This window comes from Solanum pennellii, chromosome 12, assembly GCF_001406875.1.
Source record: "Solanum pennellii chromosome 12, SPENNV200".
NCBI classification, from domain to species: domain Eukaryota; kingdom Viridiplantae; phylum Streptophyta; class Magnoliopsida; order Solanales; family Solanaceae; genus Solanum; species Solanum pennellii.
Window position 1 is genome coordinate 1221546 of NC_028648.1, and position 20059 is coordinate 1241604.

The window sequence follows — 20059 nt, forward strand, 5'->3', positions numbered from 1 at the left end:
CCCCCCCCCATTGTTACCTTTTTTTTAGAAAGGCAACTGTTTGCATATATCATCAGCGTAGAGGCAGTTCCGGAAGCCATATTTACATTTAAAAAAGGACAAGTGTGTCCTTGCTCTTCTTAAAAGGATTCTATAACATCTAACAGTGAGACTATCCACTCTTGTTTGTAAACTTAGTGCGACTTTCATCTTTTTTTGTCTATCGGAAACACTACCCTCCCTAAACCCCCACCTGTAGGATTACACTGGGTATATTGTTGTTAGTGTTGTTAACTTAATAGGATTCCTGCTTAAGTTTACATAATGCAATACACTTGATTGGAATATGTTATGAGCATTTTCCGGATTCTCAATTTCACGTGGCATCATTCAGGTGTGGAACTTCCAGAATCAATAACGAAATTTTATGTGAAGAGGGGGTCATCAAGCAGAATATCAAGGAGGAACGGCGTTGATGCTGAGCTTAATCCGATTGAGCTGGCCAGAGAACAATTTGAAATTGCTGCAAAAGCAGGATCGGACCTTGGATTTAGGTGGTTACAAAGAATTGAGGAGGAAGTGAAACGTCTGCAGTCTTCCTAGCTCACGAATATCTGAGACAGAGTCGATTGGTTAACGTACCTACAAGGGTAAGTTCATAGCACTAATACATCTGATGTAAGCTATCTCTTGTTCTTTCATTTTAGATTGAGATTGATTTCCGGGAATGAGTGACAAATTCTACGACGAGTCAATGGTTGCAGCTGCTAAGATATCTTGGGAATGATGTGGATCAGAGTTAAGAGCAAGCTGGTAATACAAGTAACTAAACAACCCTTGATTGAAGTTCATATCAGTCTATATAATAGGATCAACTAGTATTTCAGAGATGACACATTTCAAGTTATTTTTGGAAAAAGTATAAGCATCTTCATCTTTATACATGAACTCAGATACTCTTGTAAGATTAATTATAGGCATAAGCAGAACTCTTGTTATAATAGTCGCATCCACTTTAAAGTATTCTTCATTCAAATCCTTCCAATAATTTTCTATTATGTTTCTTATCTTTGTGTGTGCTTCTTCCTTTCTAACACCATATTCTTTCATATAACATTCAACACCAGAAGCTGCATCTCCTCTTTTTTGCTCTTCCTAATCATATAAACATATAAAATCGTGTTAAGTCAAATAACATCACATAGGTTGAGAAGGAGATAAACATACCTCATGTGATAAAAGATCATTGAGTAATCTAGTAATGATACAAGATGCAACAAGTATTGGAGGTTCATTTGTTAGCCAATCAAATGCATCTTTAGTTGCTATTCTCTCCCATCCCTAACCAAGAAGTAGTTGCTAGCAATAGGTAACCACTTGTTGAAATTCCATATATAGTTCCATTCTTGGTACTTTCTTTTCATAATACCATTTTGCCTCTTGAAAGTAAGCATTCACCACCTTTTTCATCTAAAAAAAAATGTTAGTGTTCATCATTTTAATTAATTTAAAAGTATATATTTTTGCTACTTTTTTTTATAAGTACCTCATTTATGGAATAGTTGACTAGAAATGACTTGTTTTCATTTGCCAACTCTTTCTCAATTTCATTGTAAACATCTAAAAGATCTTGATAAATAATCCTCATATATGATGGTAACTCTTGTGAAGCATCAATATTCCATTTTGTGGGGAAAACGAGTGCATTTTCAAGTTCAAAAGAGCACCTAAGCAGGTAAATGCAAATTTTTGCTGATTTTTGTGTGCTATAGTCAATGAAATTTTTTTAATCCGAAATTCACGAAATAAAATTGCCTAAAGTTTTTGTTGACGATCATTAAAACGAAGGTAATGTATCCAATTATTTCCGCAAGAAAAATTGACGCATTTTCAAGTTCAAACGAGCTCCAATGTACGTAAACGTAAAATTTTCTAATTTTCATGTGTTATCATACATGAAATTGTGTGATTCGGAATATTCAAAATAAAATGACAAAAAATTTTTATGGACATACGTTAAGACGTTAACAATGTATCCAGTTCTTTCCACGGGGAAAATGAACGCATTTTCAAGTTCAAACGAGCACATTAGCAGGTAAATGCCGATTTTGCTGATTTCATGTGCTATAGTCTATGAAATTTTTGTGGTCCAGAATTCCTGAAACAAAATGGCTGAAATTTTTCGTGAACGTCTGTTAAGACGTTGGTAATTTATCTTGTTTATCTCGCGGGGAAAACATGCATATTTTAAAATTCAAATGAGCCCCAAAGGAGGTAAAAGCAGATTGAAATTTGTGATCTGGAATATCCGAAATAAAGTGGCTGAAATTTTTCGTAGATGTCTGATAAGACATTGGTAATATATCCAATTCGTTCCGCGATAAAAACAAATGCATTTTCAAGTTTAAAGGAGCCTTAAAGCAGGTAAATGTGGAATATGCCGATTTTCGTGTGATATAGTCAATGAAATTTTTGTTCTCTGAAATTCTGGAAAAAAATAGACAAAAATTTTCGTAGACATCCGTTAAGACATTGACGATGTATTCAGTTTGTCAAGAAGTTAAAACGAGCGCAATTTAAAGTTCAAACGAGCCCAAAGCAGGAAAACACATATTTTGCCGATTTTCAAGTTCAAATGAGCCCCAAAGCAGGTAAATGCAGATTTTACCCATTTTAGTGTGCTATAGTCCATGAAATTTTTGTGATTCGAAATTCCCGAAATAAAGTGGCTGAAACTTTTCGTGGATGTCTGTTAAGACGTTGGGAATGTATCCAGTTCGTCCCGCAATAAAAACGGATGCATTTTCAAGTTCAAACGAGCCTCAAAGCAGATAAATGCAGATTATTTCGATTTTCATGTGATATAGTCAATGGAATTTTTATGATCTGAAATTTCAAAAATAAAATGGCTGAAATTTTTCGTGGACGTCGGTTAAGACGTTGACAATGTATTCAATTTAATCTGCTGGAAAAATGGACACATTTTCAAGTTAAACGAACTCCAAAGTAAGTAAATGCAGATTTTATCGATTTTCATGTGCTATAGTCCATGAAATTTTTGTGATCTGTAACTCCATTAACAAAATGATCAAATTTTTTTGTGGACGTCTGTTAAGAATTTTGCAATGCACCCAATTCATCTGGCGCAAAAAACGAGAGCATTTTCAAGTTTAAACGAGCTCCAAAGCAGGTAAACGCAAATTTTATCGATTTTCGTGTGCCATATTGCATGATATTTTTGTGATCCTTAATTCCTGAAACAAAATAGCTGAAATCTTTCGTGGACGTTCGATAAGACGTTGACAGTGTGTCTAGTTCGTCCCGCTGAAAAAACTTGAGCATTTTTATATTCAAAAAGGCCCCAAAGTAAGTAAATTCAGATTTTACCGATTTTTGTCTACTATAGTCCATGAAATTTTTGTTATCCGGAATTCTCAAAATAAAATGGAGAAATTTTTTTGTGGACGTCGGTTAAGACATTGGCAATGTATCCAGTTCGTCCCGCAGTTAAAACGAGTGCAATTTAAAGTTCAAACGAGCCTAAAGTAGGAAAACGCATATTTTATCGATTTTTGTGTGCTATAGTCTAGAATTGTGATCCAAAATTTCCAAAAAAAGATTTGGACGTTCATTAAGACGTTGGCAATGTATTCAGTTTGTCTTGAAGGAAAAAGGGCGCATTTTCAAGTTAAAACGAGCCCCATAGCAGGTAAACGCAGATTTTGTCAATTTTCGTGTGCTATAATCAATGGAATTTTTGTGATCCAGAGTTCCAAAAATAAAATGACCAAAATTTTTCGTGGACATTTGTTAAAACGTTGGAAATGTATCCAGTTGGTCCTATGGGAAAACGGGCGCATTTTCAAGTTCAAAATAATTCCAAAGACGGTAAACGCAAATTTTGCCGATTTTCATGTGCTATAGTCAATGAAATTTTTGTGATCTGAAATCTCCAAAATAATTGCCAAAAATTTTTGTTGACAACCTTTAAGACGTAGGCAATGTATCCAATTTATCCCACGGGGAAAATGCAGGCATATTCAAGTTCAAACGAGCCCCAATGTACGTAAACGTAATTTTTTTAATTTTCATGTGTTATCGTCAATGAAATTTTGTGATTCGAAATTTCCAAAATAAAATGATCGAAATTTTTTACGGACATACATTAAGACGTTGTCAATGTATTCAGTTTGTTCCGCGGGAAAAATGAAAGCATTTTAAAATTCAAACGAGCCCATTAGCAGGTAAATACAGATTTTGCTGATTTTCATGTGATATAGTTTATGGAATTTTTGTGATCCAGAATTCCTGAAATTGATTGCCTGAAATTTTTTGTGGACGTCTGTTAAGAGGTTGGCAATGTATGCAGTTCGTCTCGCGGGGAAAACAGACGCATTTTTAAGTTCAAATAAGCCCCAAAGCAGGTAAACGCAGATTTTACCCATTTTAGTGTGCTATAGTCCATGAAATTTTTTTGATTCGAAATTCCTGAAATAAAGTGGCCGAAACTTTTCGTGGATGTCTGTTAAGACGTTGGAAATGTATCCAGTTCGTCCCGCAATAAAAACGGATGCATTTTCAAGTTCAAACGAGCCTCAAAGCAGATAAATGCAGATTATTCGATTTTCATGTGATATAGTCAATGGAATTTTTATGATCTGAAATTCCAAAAACAAAATGGCTGAAATTTTTCGTGGACGTCGGTTAAGACGTTGACAATGTATTCAGTTTAATCTGCGAAAAAATGGACACATTTTCAAGTTAAACGAACTCCAAAGCAAGTAAATGCAGATTTTATCGATTTTCATGTGCTATAGTCTATGAAATTTTTTTGATCTGTAACTCCATTAACAAAATGACCGAATTTTTTTGTGGACGTCTGTTAACACGTTTGCAATGCACCCAATTCATCTCGCAGAAAAAACGAGAGCATTTTCAAGTTTAAACGAGCCCCAAAGCAGGTAAACACAAATTTTGCCGATTTTCGTGTGCCATATTGCATGATATTTTTGTGATTCTTAATTCCTGAAACAAAATAGCTGAAATCTTTCGTGGACGTTCGATAAGACGTTGACAATGTATCTAGTTCGTCCCGCTGAAATTTTTTTAGCATTTTTATATTCAAAAAGGCCCCAAACTAAGTAAATTCAGATTTTACCGATTTTTGTCTGCTATAGTCCATGAAATTTTTGTTATCCGGAATTCTCGAAATGAAATGGAAAATTTTTTTTGTGGACGTCGGTTAAGACATTGGCAATGTATCCAGTTCGTCCCGCAGTTAAAACGAGGGCAATTTAAAGTTCAAACGAGCCTAAAGCAGGAAAACACATATTTTATCGATTTTCGTGTGCTATAGTCTAGAATTTTTGTGATCCAAAATTTCCAAAATAAGATGACCAAAATTTTTTGTGGACGTTCATTAAGACGTTGGCAATGTATTCAGTTCGTCTTGAAGGAAAAAATGGTGCATTTTCAAGTTAAAACGAGCCCCATAGCAGGTAAACGCAGATTTTGTCAATTTTCGTGTGCTATAATCCATTGAATTTTTGTGATCCAGAATTCCAAAAATAAAATGACGAAAATTTTTCGAGGACATTTGTTAAAACATTGGAAATGTATCCAGTTCGTCCTGTGGGAAAACGGGCGCATTTTCAAGTTCAAAATAATTCCAAAGAAGGTAAACGCAAATTTTGCCGATTTTCATGTGCTATAGTCAATGAAATTTTTGTGATATGAAATCTCCAAAATAATTGCCAAAAATTTTTGTTGACAACCTTTAAGACGTAGGCAATGTATCCAATTTATCCCACGGGGAAAATGCAGGCATATTCAAGTTCAAACGAGCCCCAATGTACGTAAACGTAATTTTTTTAATTTTCATGTGTTATCGTCAATGAATTTTTGTGATTCGGAATTTCCAAAATAAAGTGTTCGAATTTTTTAACGGACATACATTAAGACATTGTCAATGTATTCAGTTTGTTCCGCGGGAAAAATGGACGCATTTTAAAATTCAAACGAGCCCATTAGCAGGTAAACACAGATTTTGCTGATTTTCATGTGCTATAGTCTATGGAATTTTTGTGATCCGGAATTCCTGAAATTGATTGCCTGAAATTTTTTGTGGACGTCTGTTAAGAGGTTGACAATGTATGCAGTTTGTCTCGCGGGGAAAACAGACGCATTTTTAAGTTCAAATGAGCCCCAAAGCAGGTAAACGCAGATTTTACCCATTTTAGTGTGCTATAGTCCATGAATTTTTGTGATTCGAAATTCCCGAAATAAAGTGGCTAAAACTTTTCGTGGATGTCTGTTAAGACGTTGGGAATGTATCCAGTTCGTCCCGCAATAAAAATGGATGCATTTTTAAGTTCAAACGAGCCTCAAAGCAGATAAATGCAGATTATTCGATTTTCATGTGATATAGTCAATGGAATTTTTATGATCTGAAATTCCAAAAATAAAATGGCTGAAATTTTTCGTGGACGTCGGTTAAGACGTTGACAATGTATTCAGTTTAATCTGCGAAAAAAATGGACACATTTTGAAGTTAAACGAACTCCATGTGCTATAGTCCATGAAATTTTTGTGATCTGTAACTCCATTAACAAAATGACTGAATTTTTTTGTGGACGTCTGTTAACACTTTTGCAATGCACCCAATTCATCTCGCAGAAAAAACGAGAGCATTTTCAAGTTTAAACGAGCCCCAAAGTAGGTAAATGAATTTTACCGATTTTCGTGTGCCATATTGCATGATATTTTTGTGATCCTTAATTCCTGAAACAAAATAGCTGAAATTTTTTGTGGACGTTCGATAAGACGTTGACAATGTATCTAGTTCGTCCCACTGAAAAAACTTGAGTATTTTTATATTCAAAAAGGCCCCAAAGTAAGTAAATTCAGATTTTACCGATTTTTGTCTGCTATAGTCCATGAAATTTTTGTTATCCGGAATTCTGGAAATAAAATGGAGAAATTATTTTGTGGACGTCGGTTAAGACATTGGCAATGTATCAAGTTCGTCCCGCAGTTAAAACGAGTGCAATTTATAGTTCAAACGAGCCTAAAGCAGGAAAACGCATATTTTACCGATTTTCGTGTGCTATAGTCTAGAATTTTTGTGATCCAAAATTTTCAAAAAAATATGACCAAAATTTTTTGTGGACGTTCATTAAGACGTTGGCAATGTATTCAGTTTGTCTTGAAGGAAAAAGGGCGCATTTTCAAGTTAAAACGAGCCACATAGCAGGTAAACGCAGATTTTGTCAAATTTCGTGTGCTATAATCCATGGAATTTTTGTGATCCAGAATTCCAAAAATAAAATGACCAAAATTTTTCGAGGACATTTGTTAAAATGTTGAAAATGTATCCTTTTCGTCCTGTGGGAAAACGGGCGCATTTTCAAGTTCAAAATAATTCCAAAGCAGGTAAACGCAAATTTTGCTGATTTTCATGTGCTATAGTCAATGAAATTTTTTTGATCTGAAATCTCCAAAATAATTGCCAAAAATTTTTGTTGACAACCTTTAAGACGTAGGCAATGTATCCAATTTATCCCACGGGGAAAATGCAGGCATATTCAAGTTCAAACGAGCCCCAATGTACGTAAACGTAATTTTTTTAATTTTCATGTGTTATCGTCAATGAAATTTTGTGATTCAAAATTTCCAAAATAAAATGATCGAAATTTTTTACGGACATACATTAAGACGTTGTCAATGTATTCAGATTGTTTCGCGGAAAAAATGAACGCATTTTAAAATTCAAACGAGCCCATTAACAGGTAAATACAGATTTTGCTGATTTTCATGTTGATATAGTTTATGGAATTTTTGTGATCCGGAATTCCTGAAATTGATTGCCTGAAATTTTTTGTGGACGTCTGTTAAGAGGTTGGCAATGTATGCAGTTCATCTCGCGGGGAAAACAGCCGCATTTTTAAGTTCAAATGAGCCCCAAAGCAGGTAAACGCTAATTTTACCCATTTTACTGTGCTATAGTCCATGAAATTTTTGTGATTCGAAATTCCCAAAATAAAGTGGCTGAAACTTTTCGTGGATGTCTGTTAAGACGTTGGGAATGCATCCAGTTCGTCTCGCAATAAAAATGAAGCATTTTCAAGTTCAAACGAGCCTTAAAGCAGATAAATGCAAATTATGCCGATTTTCATGTGATATAGTCAATGGAATTTTTATGATCTGAAATTCCAAAAACAAAATGGCTGAAATTTTTCGTGGACGTCGATTAAGAAGTTGACAATGAATTCAGTTTATCTGCGGGAAAAATGGACACATTTTCAAGTTGAACGAACTCCAAAGCAAGTAAATGCAGATTTTATCGATTTTCATGTGCTATAATCCATGAATTTTTTGTGATCTGTAACTCCATTAAGAAAATGACCGAGTTTTTTCGTCGACGTCTGTTAACACGTTTGCAATGCACCCAATTCATCTCGCGGAAAAAACGAGAGCATTTTCAAGTTTAAACGAGCCCCAAAGCAGGTAAACGCAAATTTTGTCGATTTTCGTGTGCTATATTGCATAATATTTTTGTGATCCTTAATTCCTGAAACAAAATAGCTGAAATCTTTCGTGGACGTTCAATAAGACGTTGACAATGTATCTAGTTCGTCCCGCTGAAAAAACTTGAGCATTTTTATATTCAAAAAGGCCCCAAAGTAAGAAAATTCAGATTTTACCAATTTTTGTCTGTAATAGTCCATGAAATTTTTGTTATCCGGAATTCTCGAAATAAAATGGAGAAAATTTTTTGTGGACGTCGGTTAAGACATTGGCAATGTATCCAGTTCGTCCCGCAGTTAAAATGAGTGCAATTTGAAGTTCAAACGAGCCTAAAGCAAGAAAACGCATATTTTGTCGATTTTCGTGTGCTATAGTCTAGAATTTTTGTGATCCAAAATTTCCAAAAAAAGATGACCAAAATTTTTTGTGGACGTTCATTAAGACGTTGGCAATGTATTAAGTTCGTCTTGAAGGAAAAAAGGGCGCATTTTCAAGTTAAAACGAGCCTCATAGCAGGTAAACGCAGATTTTGTCAATTTTCGTATGCTATAGTCCATGAAATTTTTGTGACCTGGAATTTCCAAAATAATGTGGCTGAAATTTTTCGTAGATGCCTGATAAGACGTTGGTAATATATCTAGTTCGTCCCGCGATAAAAAAAAATGCATTTTCAAGTTCAAAGGAGCCTCAAAGCAGGTAAATGCGCAATATGCCGATTTTCGTTTGATATAGTCAATGAAATTTTTGTTCTCTGGATTCTGGTAAAAAATAGATAAAATTTTTCGTGGACATCCGTAAGACATTGACGATGTATTCAGTTTGTCCCAAAGTTAAAACGAGCGCAATTTAAAGTTCAAACGAGCCCAAAGCAGGAAAACGCATATTTTGCCGATTTTCGTGTGCTATATTCTATAGAATTTTTGTCATAAAGAATCTCCAAAAAAACTGACCGAAATTTTTTGCGGACGTCCATTAAGACGTTGGCAATGTATCGAGTTCGTCTTGTGAGAAAAATGAGCGCATTTTCAAGTTCAAACGAGCCCAAAGCAGGTAAACGCAAATTTTGCCAATTTTTGTGTACTATAGTCCATGTTTTTTTTTGTGGACATTTGTTAAAATGTTGACAATGTATCCAGTTCGTCCTATGGGGAAAACGAGAGCATTTTAAAGTTTAAAAGAGCACAAAGCAGGTAAGCGCAAATTTTTGCCGATTTTCGTGTGCTATAGTCAATGAAATTTTTGTGATTTGAAATTCTCGAAATAAAATTGCCAAAATTTTTTGTTGACAATCGTTAAGACGTAGGCAATAATATCTAATTTTCCCCGCGGGGAAAATGAGTGCATCTTTAAGTTCAAACGAGCTCCAATGTACGTAAACACAAATTTTCTAATTTTCATGTATTATCGTCCATGAAATTTTATGATTCGAAATTTCAAAAATAAAATGACCAAAAAATTTTACGCACACAATAAGACGTTGGCAATGTATTCGATTAATCCCGCGGGGAAAATGGGCGCATTTTCAAGTTCAAACGAGCCCCTTAGCAGGTAAACACAAGTTTTGCTAATTTTCATTTTCTATAGTCTATGAAGTATTTGTTATCCAAAATTACTGAAACAAAATGCCTGAAATTATTCGTGGACGTCCGTTAAAACGTTGTTAATGTATTCATCGTCTCGTTGGAAAAATATGCATATTTTAAAATACAAATGAGTCCCAAAGCAAGTAACGCATATTAATCCATTTCCTTGTGCTATAGTCCATGAAATTTTTGTGATCAAGAATTTCCAAAATAAAGTGACTGAAATTTTTCGTGGATGTCTGTTAAGACGTTGGTAATATATCCAGCTCATCTTGCGACAAAAAGGATGCATTTTCAAGTTCAAACGAGTCTCAAAGCAGGTAAATGTGGATTATGCCGATTTTCGTGTGATATAGTAAATGAAATTTTTGTGATATGAAATTCCAAAAATAAAATGGCTGAAATTTTTCGTGGACGTCCGTTAAGACGTTGACAATGATACAGTTTGACACGCGGGAAAAATGGACACATTTTCAAGTTAAACGAGCCCCAAAGCAGGTAAACGCAGATTTTACTAAATTTCGTGTGCTATAATCCATGAAATTTTTGTGATCCGGAACTCCATTAACAAAATGGCCGAATTTTTTTTGGACGTCTGTTAAGACGTTTGCAAGGTATCTTGTTCGTCCCTCGGGGGAAACGAGCGCATTTTAAAGTTCAAACGTGATCCAAAGAAAGTAAACGCAGATTTTTATCGATTTTCGTGTGCCATATTGCATGATATTTTTGTGATCCTTAATTCCTGAAACAAAATAGCTGAAATTTTTCGTGGACGTTCGATAAGACGTTGACAATGTATCTAGTTCGTCCCGCTGAAAAAACTTGAGCATTTTCATATTCAAACTAGCTCCAAAGCAGGTAAATGCAGCTTTTATCGATTTTTGTATGCTATAGTCCATGAAATTTTTGTTATCTGAAATTCTCAAAACAAAATGGACAAAAATATTCGTGGACGTCCGTTAAGACATTGAAAATGTATCTAGTTTATTCTGCAGTTAAAACGAGCACAATTTCAAGTTAAATGAGCCCAAAGCAGAAAAACACATATTTTATCGATTTTCGTGTGTTATAGTCTAGAATTTTTGTCATCCAAAATTTCCAAAAAAAGATGACCAAATTTTTTTGTGGACGTTCATTAAGACGTTGGCAATGTATTCAGTACGTCTTGAAGGAAAAAAGGGCGCATTTTCAAGTTAAAACGAGCCCTATAGCAGGTAAACGCAGATTTTGTCAATTTTCGTGTGCTATAATCCATGGAGTTTTTGTGATCCAGAATTCCAAAAATAAAATGACCAAAATTTTTCGTGGACATTTGTTAAAACGTTGGAAATGTATCCAGTTCGTCCCGTGGGAAAACGGGCGCATTTTCAAGTTCAAAAAAATCCCAAAGCAGGTAAACGCAAATTTTTTTCGATTTTCATGTGCTATAGTCAATGAAATTTTTGTGATCTGAAATCTCCAAAATAATTGCCAAAAATTTTTGTTGACAAACTTTAAGACGTAGGTAATGTATCCAATTTATCTCACGTGGAAAATGCAGGCATATTCAAGTTCAAACGAGCCCCAATGTACGTAAACGTAATTTTTTTAATTTTTATGTGTTATCGTCAATGAATTTTTGTGATTCGAAATTTCCAAAATAAATTGATCGAAATTTTTTACGGACAAACATTAAGACGTTGTCAATGTGTAAAGTTTGTTCCGCGGAAAAAATGAACGCATTTTAAAATTCAAACGAGCCCATTAGCAGGTAAACACAAATTTTGCTGATTTTCATGTGCTATGGTCTATGGAATTTTTGTGATCCGGAATTCCTGAAATTGATTGCCTGAATTTTTTTGTGGACGTTTGTTAAGAGGTTGGCAATGTATGCAGTTCGTCTCGCAGGGAAAACAAACGCATTTTTAAGTTCAAATGAGCCCCAAAGCAAGTAAACGCTGATTTTACCCATTTTAGTGTGCTATAGTCCATGAAATTTTTGTGATTCGAAATTCCCAAAATAAAGTGGCTGAAACTTTTCGTGGATGTCTGTTAAGACGTTGAAAATGTATCCAGTTCGTCCCGCAATAAAAACAAAGCATTTTCAAGTTCAAACGAGCCTCAAAGCAGATAAACGCAGATTATGCCGATTTTCATGTGATATAGTCAATGGAATTTTTATGATCTGAAATTCCAAAAATAAAATGGCTGAAATTTTTCGTGGACGTCGGTTAAGACGTTGACAATGTATCTAGTTTAATCTGCGGGAAAAACGGACACTTTTTCAAGTTAAATGAGCCCAAAGCAGAAAAACACATATTTTATCGATTTTCGTGTGCTATAGTCTAGAATTTTCGTGATCCAAAATTTCCAAAAAAAGATGACCAAAATTTTTTGTGGACGTTCATTAAGACGTTGACAATGTATTTAGTTCGTCTTGAAGGAAAAAAGGGCGCATTTTCAAGTTAAAACGAGCCCTATAGCAGGTAAACGCAGATTTTGTCAATTTTCGTGTGCTATAATCCATGGAGCTTTTTGTGATCCAAAATTCCAAAAATAAAATGACCAAAATTTTTCGTGGACATTTGTTAAAACGTTGGAAATGTATTCAGTTCGTCCTATGGGAAAACCTGCGCATTTTCAAGTTCAAAAAAATTCCAAAGCAGGTAAACGCAAATTTTTTTCGATTTTCATGTGCTATAGTCAATGAAATTTTTGTGATCTGAAATCTCCAAAATAGTTGCCAAAAAATTTTGTTGACAACCTTTTAGACGTAGGCAATGTATCCAATTTATCCAACGGGAAAAATGCAGGCATATTCCAATTCAAACGAGCCCCAATGTACGTAAACATAATTTTTTTTAATTTTCATGTGTTATCGACAATGAAAATGATCGAATTTTTTTACGGACATACATTAAGACGTTGTCAATGTATTTAGTTTGTTCCGCGGGAAAAATGGACGCATTTTAAAATTCAAACGAGCCCATTAGCAGGTAAACACAGATTTTGCTGATTTTCAGGTGCTATAGTCTATGGAATTTTTGTGATTCGGAATTCCTGAAATTAATTGCCTGAAATTTTTGGTGGACGTCTTTTAAGAGGTTGGCAATGTATGCAGTTCGTCTCGCGGGGAAAACAGACGCATTTTTAAGTTCAAATGAGCCCCAAAGCAGGTAAACGCAGATTTTACCCATTTTAGTGTGCTATAGTCCATGAAATTTTTGTGATTCGAAATTTCCGAAATAAAGTGGCTGAAACTTTTCGTGGATGTCTGTTAAGACGTTGGGAATGTATCCAGTTCGTCCGCAATAAAAACTAATGCATTTCAAGTTCAAACGAGCCTCAAAGCACATAAATGCAGATTATGCCGATTTTCATGTGATATAGTCAATGGAATTTTTATGATCTGAAATTTCAAAAACAAAATGGCTGAAATTTTTCGTGGACGTCAGTTAAGACGTTGACAATGTATTCAGTTTAATCTGCGGGAAAAATGGACACATTTTCAAGTTAAACGAACTCCAAAGCAAGTAAATGCAGATTTTATCGATTTTCATGTGCCATAGTCCATGAAATTTTTGTGATCTGTAACTCCATTAACAAAATGGCTGATTTTTTTCGTGGACGTCTGTTAACACGTTTGCAATGCACCCAATTCATCTCGCGGGAAAAACAAGAGCATTTTCAAGTTTAAACGAGCCCCAAAGCAGGTAAACGCAAATTTTGTCAATTTTCGTGTGCTATATTGCATGATATTTTTGTGATCCTTAATTCCTTAAACAAAATGTTGACGTCCGTTAAGACGTTGACGATATATCTAGTTCATATCGTAGGAAAAACTTGAGCATTTTTATATTCAAAAAGGCCCCAAAGTAAGTAAATTCAGATTTTACCAATTTTTGTCTGCTATAGTCCATGGAATTTTTGTTATCCCGAATTCTCGAAATAAAATGGAGAAAATTTTTTGTTGATGTCGGTTAAGACATTGGCAATGTATCCCGTTCGTCCCGCAGTTAAAACGAGCGCAATTTAAAGTTCAAACGAACCTAAAGCAGGAAAACGCATATTTTATCGATTTTCGTATGCTATAGTCTATAGAATTTTGTGATCGGGTTCCCAAAAAAAATGGCTGAAATTTTTTGTGGATGTCCATTAAGACATTGACAATATGTCTTGTTCGTCTTGCGGGAAAAATGTACGTATTTTCAAGATCAAACGAGCCCCAAAGAAGGTAAAAGCAGATTTACCCATTTTCATATGCTATAGTCCATGAAATTTTTGTGACCCGAAATTTCAAAAACAAACGACCAAAATTTTTTAGGGACATTTATTAAAACGTTGGCAATGTATCCAGTTCATCCTTTAAAGAAAATGGGCGTATTTTCAAGTTCAAAAGAGCCCAAAGCAGGTAAATGCGAATTTTATCGATTTTTGTGTGCTATAGTCAATGTAATTTTTGTAATCCGAAATTCACGAAATAAAATATCCAAAATTTTTATTTACGATCGTTAAGACATTGACAATGTATCCAACTTTTCCCACATGGAAAATGGGTGTCGTATGTTCAAGTTCAACGAGCCCCAATATACGTAAACACAAATTTTTCTAATTTTCATGTGTTATCGTTCATGAAATTTTGTGATCCGAAATTTTCAAAATAAAATGACCAAAATTTCTTACGGATATACGTTAAGACGTTCATAATATATGCAGTTCGTCTCGCAGGAAAAACGGAAACATTTTCAAGTTCAAACGAGCCCATTAGCAGGTAAACGCAGATTTTACTGATATTTATGTGTTATAGTCTATGTAATTTTTGTGATACAAAATTTCTGAAACAAAATAGCTGAAATTTTTCGTGAACGTCTGTTAAGACGTTGGCAATGTATCTAGTTCGTCTCGCGAAGAAAACAAGCGTATTTTCAAGTTCAAATGAGCACCAAAGGAGGTTAACGCAGATTTTACCCATTCTCACATGGTATAGACCATGAAATTTTTGTGATCCAGAATTCCCGAAATAAAGTGGCGGAAATTTTTCGTTGATGTCTGTTAAGACATTGGTAATGTATCCAATTTGTCCTGCGAGAAAAACGCATGCATTTTCAAATTCAAACGAGTCTCAAAGCAGGTAAATGCAGATTATGCCAATTTTCGTGTGATATATAGTAAATGAATTTTTTGAGATATGAAATTACAAAAACAAAATAGTTGAAATTTTTCGTGGACGTCTGTTAAGACGTTGATAATGTATACAGTTTGACCCGCGGGAGAAATAAGCATATTTTCAAGTTAAATGAGCCCCAAAGCAAGTAAATGCAGATTTTATCGATTTTCGTGTGCTATAGTCCATGAAATTTTTATGATCCGGCACTCTATTAACAAAATGGCCAAATTTTTTTGTGAACGTCTGTTAAGACGTTTGCAATATACCCAATTCGTCCGGCAGGGAAAACGAATGCATTTCAAGTTCAAACGAGCTCCAAAGCATGTAAACGCAGATTTTTACCGATTTTCGTGTGCTATATTTACATTATATTTTGTGATCCTTAATTCCTGAAACAAAATCATTAAAATTTTCATGGACGTTTGATAAGACGTTGTCGATGTATCTAGTTCATCCCCACAGAAAACTTGAGCATTTTTATATTCAAACAAGCCCTAAAGCAGGTAAATGCAAATTTTATCGATTTTTATGTGCTATAGTTTATGAATTTTTTGTTATCCAAAATTTTCAAAATAAAATGTAAATTTTTTTTGTGGACGTCCGTTAAGACATTGACAATGTATCCAGTTCGTCCCGCAGTTTAAACGAGCGCAATTTAAAGTTCAAACGAGCCAAAGAAGGTAAACGCATATTTTGTCGATTTCATTGTGCTATAGTCTATAGAATTTTTGTGATCCGGAATTCCCGATCAAAATGGCCGAAATTTTTTTTGGACGTCCATTAAGACGTTGGCGATGCATCTAGTTAGTCCCGTGGGGAAAATTAGAGCATTTTCAAGTCCAAACGAGCCCCAAAGTAGGTAAACACAGATTTTGACAATTTTCGTGTGCTATAATCCATGAAATTTTTGTGATCCGGAATTCCAAAAATAAAATAACCGAAATTTTTCGTGGACGTATGTTAAAATGTTGGCAATGTATCTTGTTCGTTATGTGACAAAAACGGGCGCAATTTCAAGTTCAAAAGAGCCCCAAAGCAGGTAAATGCAAATTTTATCGATTTTCGTGTGCTATAGTCAATGTAATTTTTGTGATCCGAAATTCATTAAATAAAATTACCAAAAATTTTTGTTTTCTACTGTTAAGACATTGACAATGTATCCAACTTTTTCCGCATGAAAAATAGGCGTCGTATTTTCAAGTTCAACGAGCTCCAATGTACGTAAACACAAATTTGTCTAATTTTCATGTGTTATCGTTCATGAAATTTTGTGATCCGAAATTTCTAAAATAAAATGATCGAAATTTTTTACGGACATCCGTTAAGACGTTGACATGTATCCAGTTCATCCCACGGAAAAAACGGGTGCATTTTCAAGTTCAAACGATCCCCAAAGCAGGTAAACACAAATTTTGTTAATTTTCATGTGCTATAGTCTATGGAATTTTTGTGATTCGAATCTCAAAACAAAATGGTCGAAGTTTTTTGTCGACGCCCTTAAGACGTTGGCAATGTATTCAGTTCGTCCAGCGGGAAAACGGTGCATTTTTAAGTTCAAACGAGCCCCAAAGTAGGTAAACGCAGATTTTACAAATTTCCATGTGCTATAATTCATGAAATTTTTGTGATATCGAATTTTCAAAACAAAATTTTTGTGTACGATAGTTTATAATTTTTTTGAGTCAAATTATAAGATCAATGACTAACATTTATAACGTATTTTTCATTGTATTGATATGCGAAAAGTTGCGATCCTTCTTATAACAAAAGTGATAGTCATGTAGATTTGTTCTCATAATTAGATCCTTCTTAGATAAAATGCGACATAGTCGATTAGTCAAATTTTGATTGATAGCTTTTACGTATTATGTCATAAGTTGAATTTTAATTGCTTTTACGTAAAAATAGAAAAACGAGATTAACAATTGATGGGAAAAGAAAGGTTTATTATATTTATTGTAGTAGAGGATGTAGAGATGGTTCTATTACATAGACAAAAATCACATTTTATTTTTTGAGGTTTCTACTAATTAATTACCTCATCATGTGATTCTCCACCTACTAACTACCCTACTAATTGTACTTAAAACAGTGATTAATTTAAATTTTCATAATAAAACTTAGTACTAAAACAGTTTATATTAGTTGTTGATTATATTAGCCTTGTTGTTTGAAGGAGTTTTGCCTTGCTCTTTTCAAAATAGTCTGGTCTGCTACAATAAAATATGCCATCCCAGCAGCTGTCATATAATAATTACAAAAATATTATTAGAAAAAAAAATCGTAGAGTTTAATTTCTATGCACTAAAGTATTCCGATATTAAATTTATATCATGTTTAATTATCGTTAGGTATATTAGTTAAAATCGAAACAAAAATCAAGACACTATAATATGAATAACTTATCATGTAAATATGTTAAATTACTATATATTTCTAGTCACCTGAAAGATAAGTATTTATTAAAAATAAATCGACTTTTATATTTATGTTATATATTATAATTAATAAAATCTCATTGATGATATAATTTATTTTTTTTTGTATAAATTAATTTTTATTTTATACCTGTGGAGACAATGAGAGCTTTAGCAGTTGGATTGAGATGTGCCCTTGCCCATGGTGATATCTTTCCACAAGCATACTACAAATAAATAAATTAATTTCATCAATAATTTAAAAAAAAAATAGTAATAGAATCCAATAGTATTAATTAATATCAATTTTTAGTAATTTAAAACTTTTAAAACTTATCGTCTAAAATAATAGGTTATAATAAAAGTAAATTGAAAAGTTTAAAATTAAATCACTACACTAAAAAATGTGTCACTTTTTTCAAAATTAACTAAAAATAAAAATGTGTCACATCAATTAATTTATTTAAAAAAAAATAAAAAAATAACTTTTATCGTATCAAGCGTTAACTCACAGTAGGAATAGCTGTAACAACTGTTGCAAAAACTGCTGCTTTTGCTCCTGCCTTTGCTCCTTCTATATTTATTTACAATCATAAAAAAGAAAAAAAAATATTCATCAGATTAATTATCAATTAAATGAAAAAATTCCAATTTTTTTTGGTGAAGGTACAAGTAATAAAAGGGAAAGTACCATGAGAACAACGTCTAGCATATGCTAATTTTTGGTCAATTGAATCTAAACTCACATTTTTTGCCATTTTCTTTTTAGAAATATTGTAAAAGAGTTATAATAAGGTTTTGGAATAATTGATTTGAGTTTTTGTAAGTGAAGTAAGAAATAAGAATGAATTTCTATCTATTTATAGATATTTTAGTTTGATGGTTTTGGATAATTTCCAATGTTCCAGTCACTTGTTTTTGTTTATCACTTTATTTATATATTTATTATTTAATTCTCAGTACGTGAGTAATATTATTTTTATATTTTTTTTGGTACTATTATTATTATAATAATAATAATAAGTAGTTTATGTGTTATCAGGTTCCTGTTATATGGTCAGTTCATTATAGTAAATTAGATACATTTGTTGGTTCATGAATGATGATTAGGATACAGTGGTCGATTTAGAATTTTCGATAAAGGGATTCGATAATCTGAAGAAATAGATATATGAAATGGTTGGATGGGGTTTGACATTGCTGTATATATCTAAAAAATTATTTTAACCATATAGAAATAGTATAATTTTCCGCTGAAGAAGGTTCGAATAAATCCCTTAAACATATGGTGGCTCCGTCACTGATACTATAATATATCAAATTCGATCAGGAGCTAAATTATTCACATATTTAATAAAATTTATATAATTAATAATCACATTACTTTTACTATACATAAAATTAATGTGGTATTTGTTTTGGTTTATATGCAGGGTATAAGATAACATTTGATAAATAAATAAATTAAACATAATTAACTTTTAGATATAATATTAAAATCATAAATATATTCTTTTAATATCTGTATAACTTTAATCAACTACGAAAATAACTCATTAAAATATTTAACTCAGGAGCAAAGAGAAATTACAGTGACTTTTTATTGGTAAAGTCGAGTTATTCTTGGATAGGGAGAATATTAATATAATATAATAATTAATAAGCAGTAAATATTACTCAATATTGTACTACTTATATAAGTAGTAAATATTACTCCTATAGTATATAAAGTTCTCTGCACTTTAGTTTATAAAAAAAACTTTATGCAAACAAAATATATATTTGATACTTATCTTGATATGTTTCATAAAAGTCATCAAATATTTATATAGAGGTTAAATTTAAATTATTTGAGCTCGAAAAATACGGCACTAACAGTCCTTGCATTACTAGTAAATCTTATAAGAGGAGAATAACAATATTATACTGAAAAATATGTCACTAACGATCCTCGAATCATAAATAAATCTTATGAGCTCACACTATATGAATAAAATATTCATATTAAAAAAAAAGTATATCTATATATATATAAACTCATTTTAGATATTACTCTTTCTGTTTTAATTTAAGCATTTATTTATATTTAGTAAGTTTTTTAATTTCAACCTTCAATATAATTATATGATTTAAAAAACGATATATTTTTTTAATTTAAAATATTAAAATTTAAATATTATGTTCGATCAAAATAAAACAAGTAAAAATAGTTAAACCAAGAAAATGTACTTATTAGTCTTTTGGTTCCACAGTTTTGGAGAATGCAGAAGAAGCCAGTGGTTTTTAGGAACTTTAGGCCAAAACTATGGGGAAATGCCAATTTTTTCTAAGTGTGTGCCCTATGGATAAATTGAAAAAATAAATATATATGTTTAGTCCACGAGTGTTTAACACCTGGCCACAAACTT

General features: G+C 32.8%; 3 protein-coding genes across 4 annotated transcripts in view; 1 reads left to right on the forward strand and 2 right to left on the reverse strand.

Moving 5' to 3' along the window:
- Positions 1-1015, forward strand: part of LOC107005334 — a 6791-nt gene extending 5776 nt beyond the window's left edge. The window contains exons 9-10 of one of the 2 annotated variants that reach the window (XM_015203900.2): positions 374-629; positions 744-1002. In XM_015203900.2, the coding sequence (XP_015059386.1) occupies positions 374-582 (209 nt within the window). In that variant the 3' untranslated portion in view covers positions 583-629; positions 744-1002. Of the gene's footprint in view, positions 1-373 lie in introns of both variants that reach the window. The other variant, XM_015203901.2, reaches the window with a different exon arrangement.
- Positions 838-1668, reverse strand: LOC107005336 (probable sesquiterpene synthase). The gene is made up of 3 exons (XM_027913540.1): positions 1526-1668; positions 1207-1320; positions 838-1134 (listed from the first exon to the last, which is right to left on the reverse strand). Exons 1-3 carry the CDS (start codon positions 1625-1627, stop codon positions 838-840), a joined length of 513 nt encoding a protein of 170 aa, XP_027769341.1. The 5' UTR covers positions 1628-1668.
- Positions 1669-17166: 15498 nt separating this feature from the next.
- LOC107006881 (early nodulin-93-like) lies at positions 17167-18472 on the reverse strand. The gene is made up of 4 exons (XM_015205397.1): positions 18343-18472; positions 18164-18225; positions 17803-17878; positions 17167-17474 (listed from the first exon to the last, which is right to left on the reverse strand). Exons 1-4 carry the CDS (start codon positions 18407-18409, stop codon positions 17392-17394), a joined length of 288 nt encoding a protein of 95 aa, XP_015060883.1. The 5' UTR covers positions 18410-18472; the 3' UTR covers positions 17167-17391.
- Positions 18473-20059: the final 1587 nt, after the last annotated feature.

Excerpts from the sequence above, each read along its gene's own strand:
- LOC107005336 (XM_027913540.1), bottom strand. The coding sequence starts at position 1,627 with ATGAGGATTATTTATCAAGATCTTTTAGATGTTTACAATGAAATTGAG. Across the intron at positions 1,321-1,525 it reads TCAACTATTCCATAAATGAG|GGATGGGAGAGAATAGCAAC; the intron begins GTACTTATAAAA and ends CTTCTTGGTTAG. Across the intron at positions 1,135-1,206 it reads ATGATCTTTTATCACATGAG|GAAGAGCAAAAAAGAGGAGA; the intron begins GTATGTTTATCT and ends TTATATGATTAG.
- LOC107006881 (XM_015205397.1), bottom strand. The coding sequence starts at position 18,409 with ATGGCAAAAAATGTGAGTTTAGATTCAATTGACCAAAAATTAGCATAT. Across the intron at positions 18,226-18,342 it reads TGCTAGACGTTGTTCTCATG|AAGGAGCAAAGGCAGGAGCA; the intron begins GTACTTTCCCTT and ends AAATAAATATAG. Across the intron at positions 17,879-18,163 it reads TTGTTACAGCTATTCCTACT|TATGCTTGTGGAAAGATATC; the intron begins GTGAGTTAACGC and ends ATTTATTTGTAG.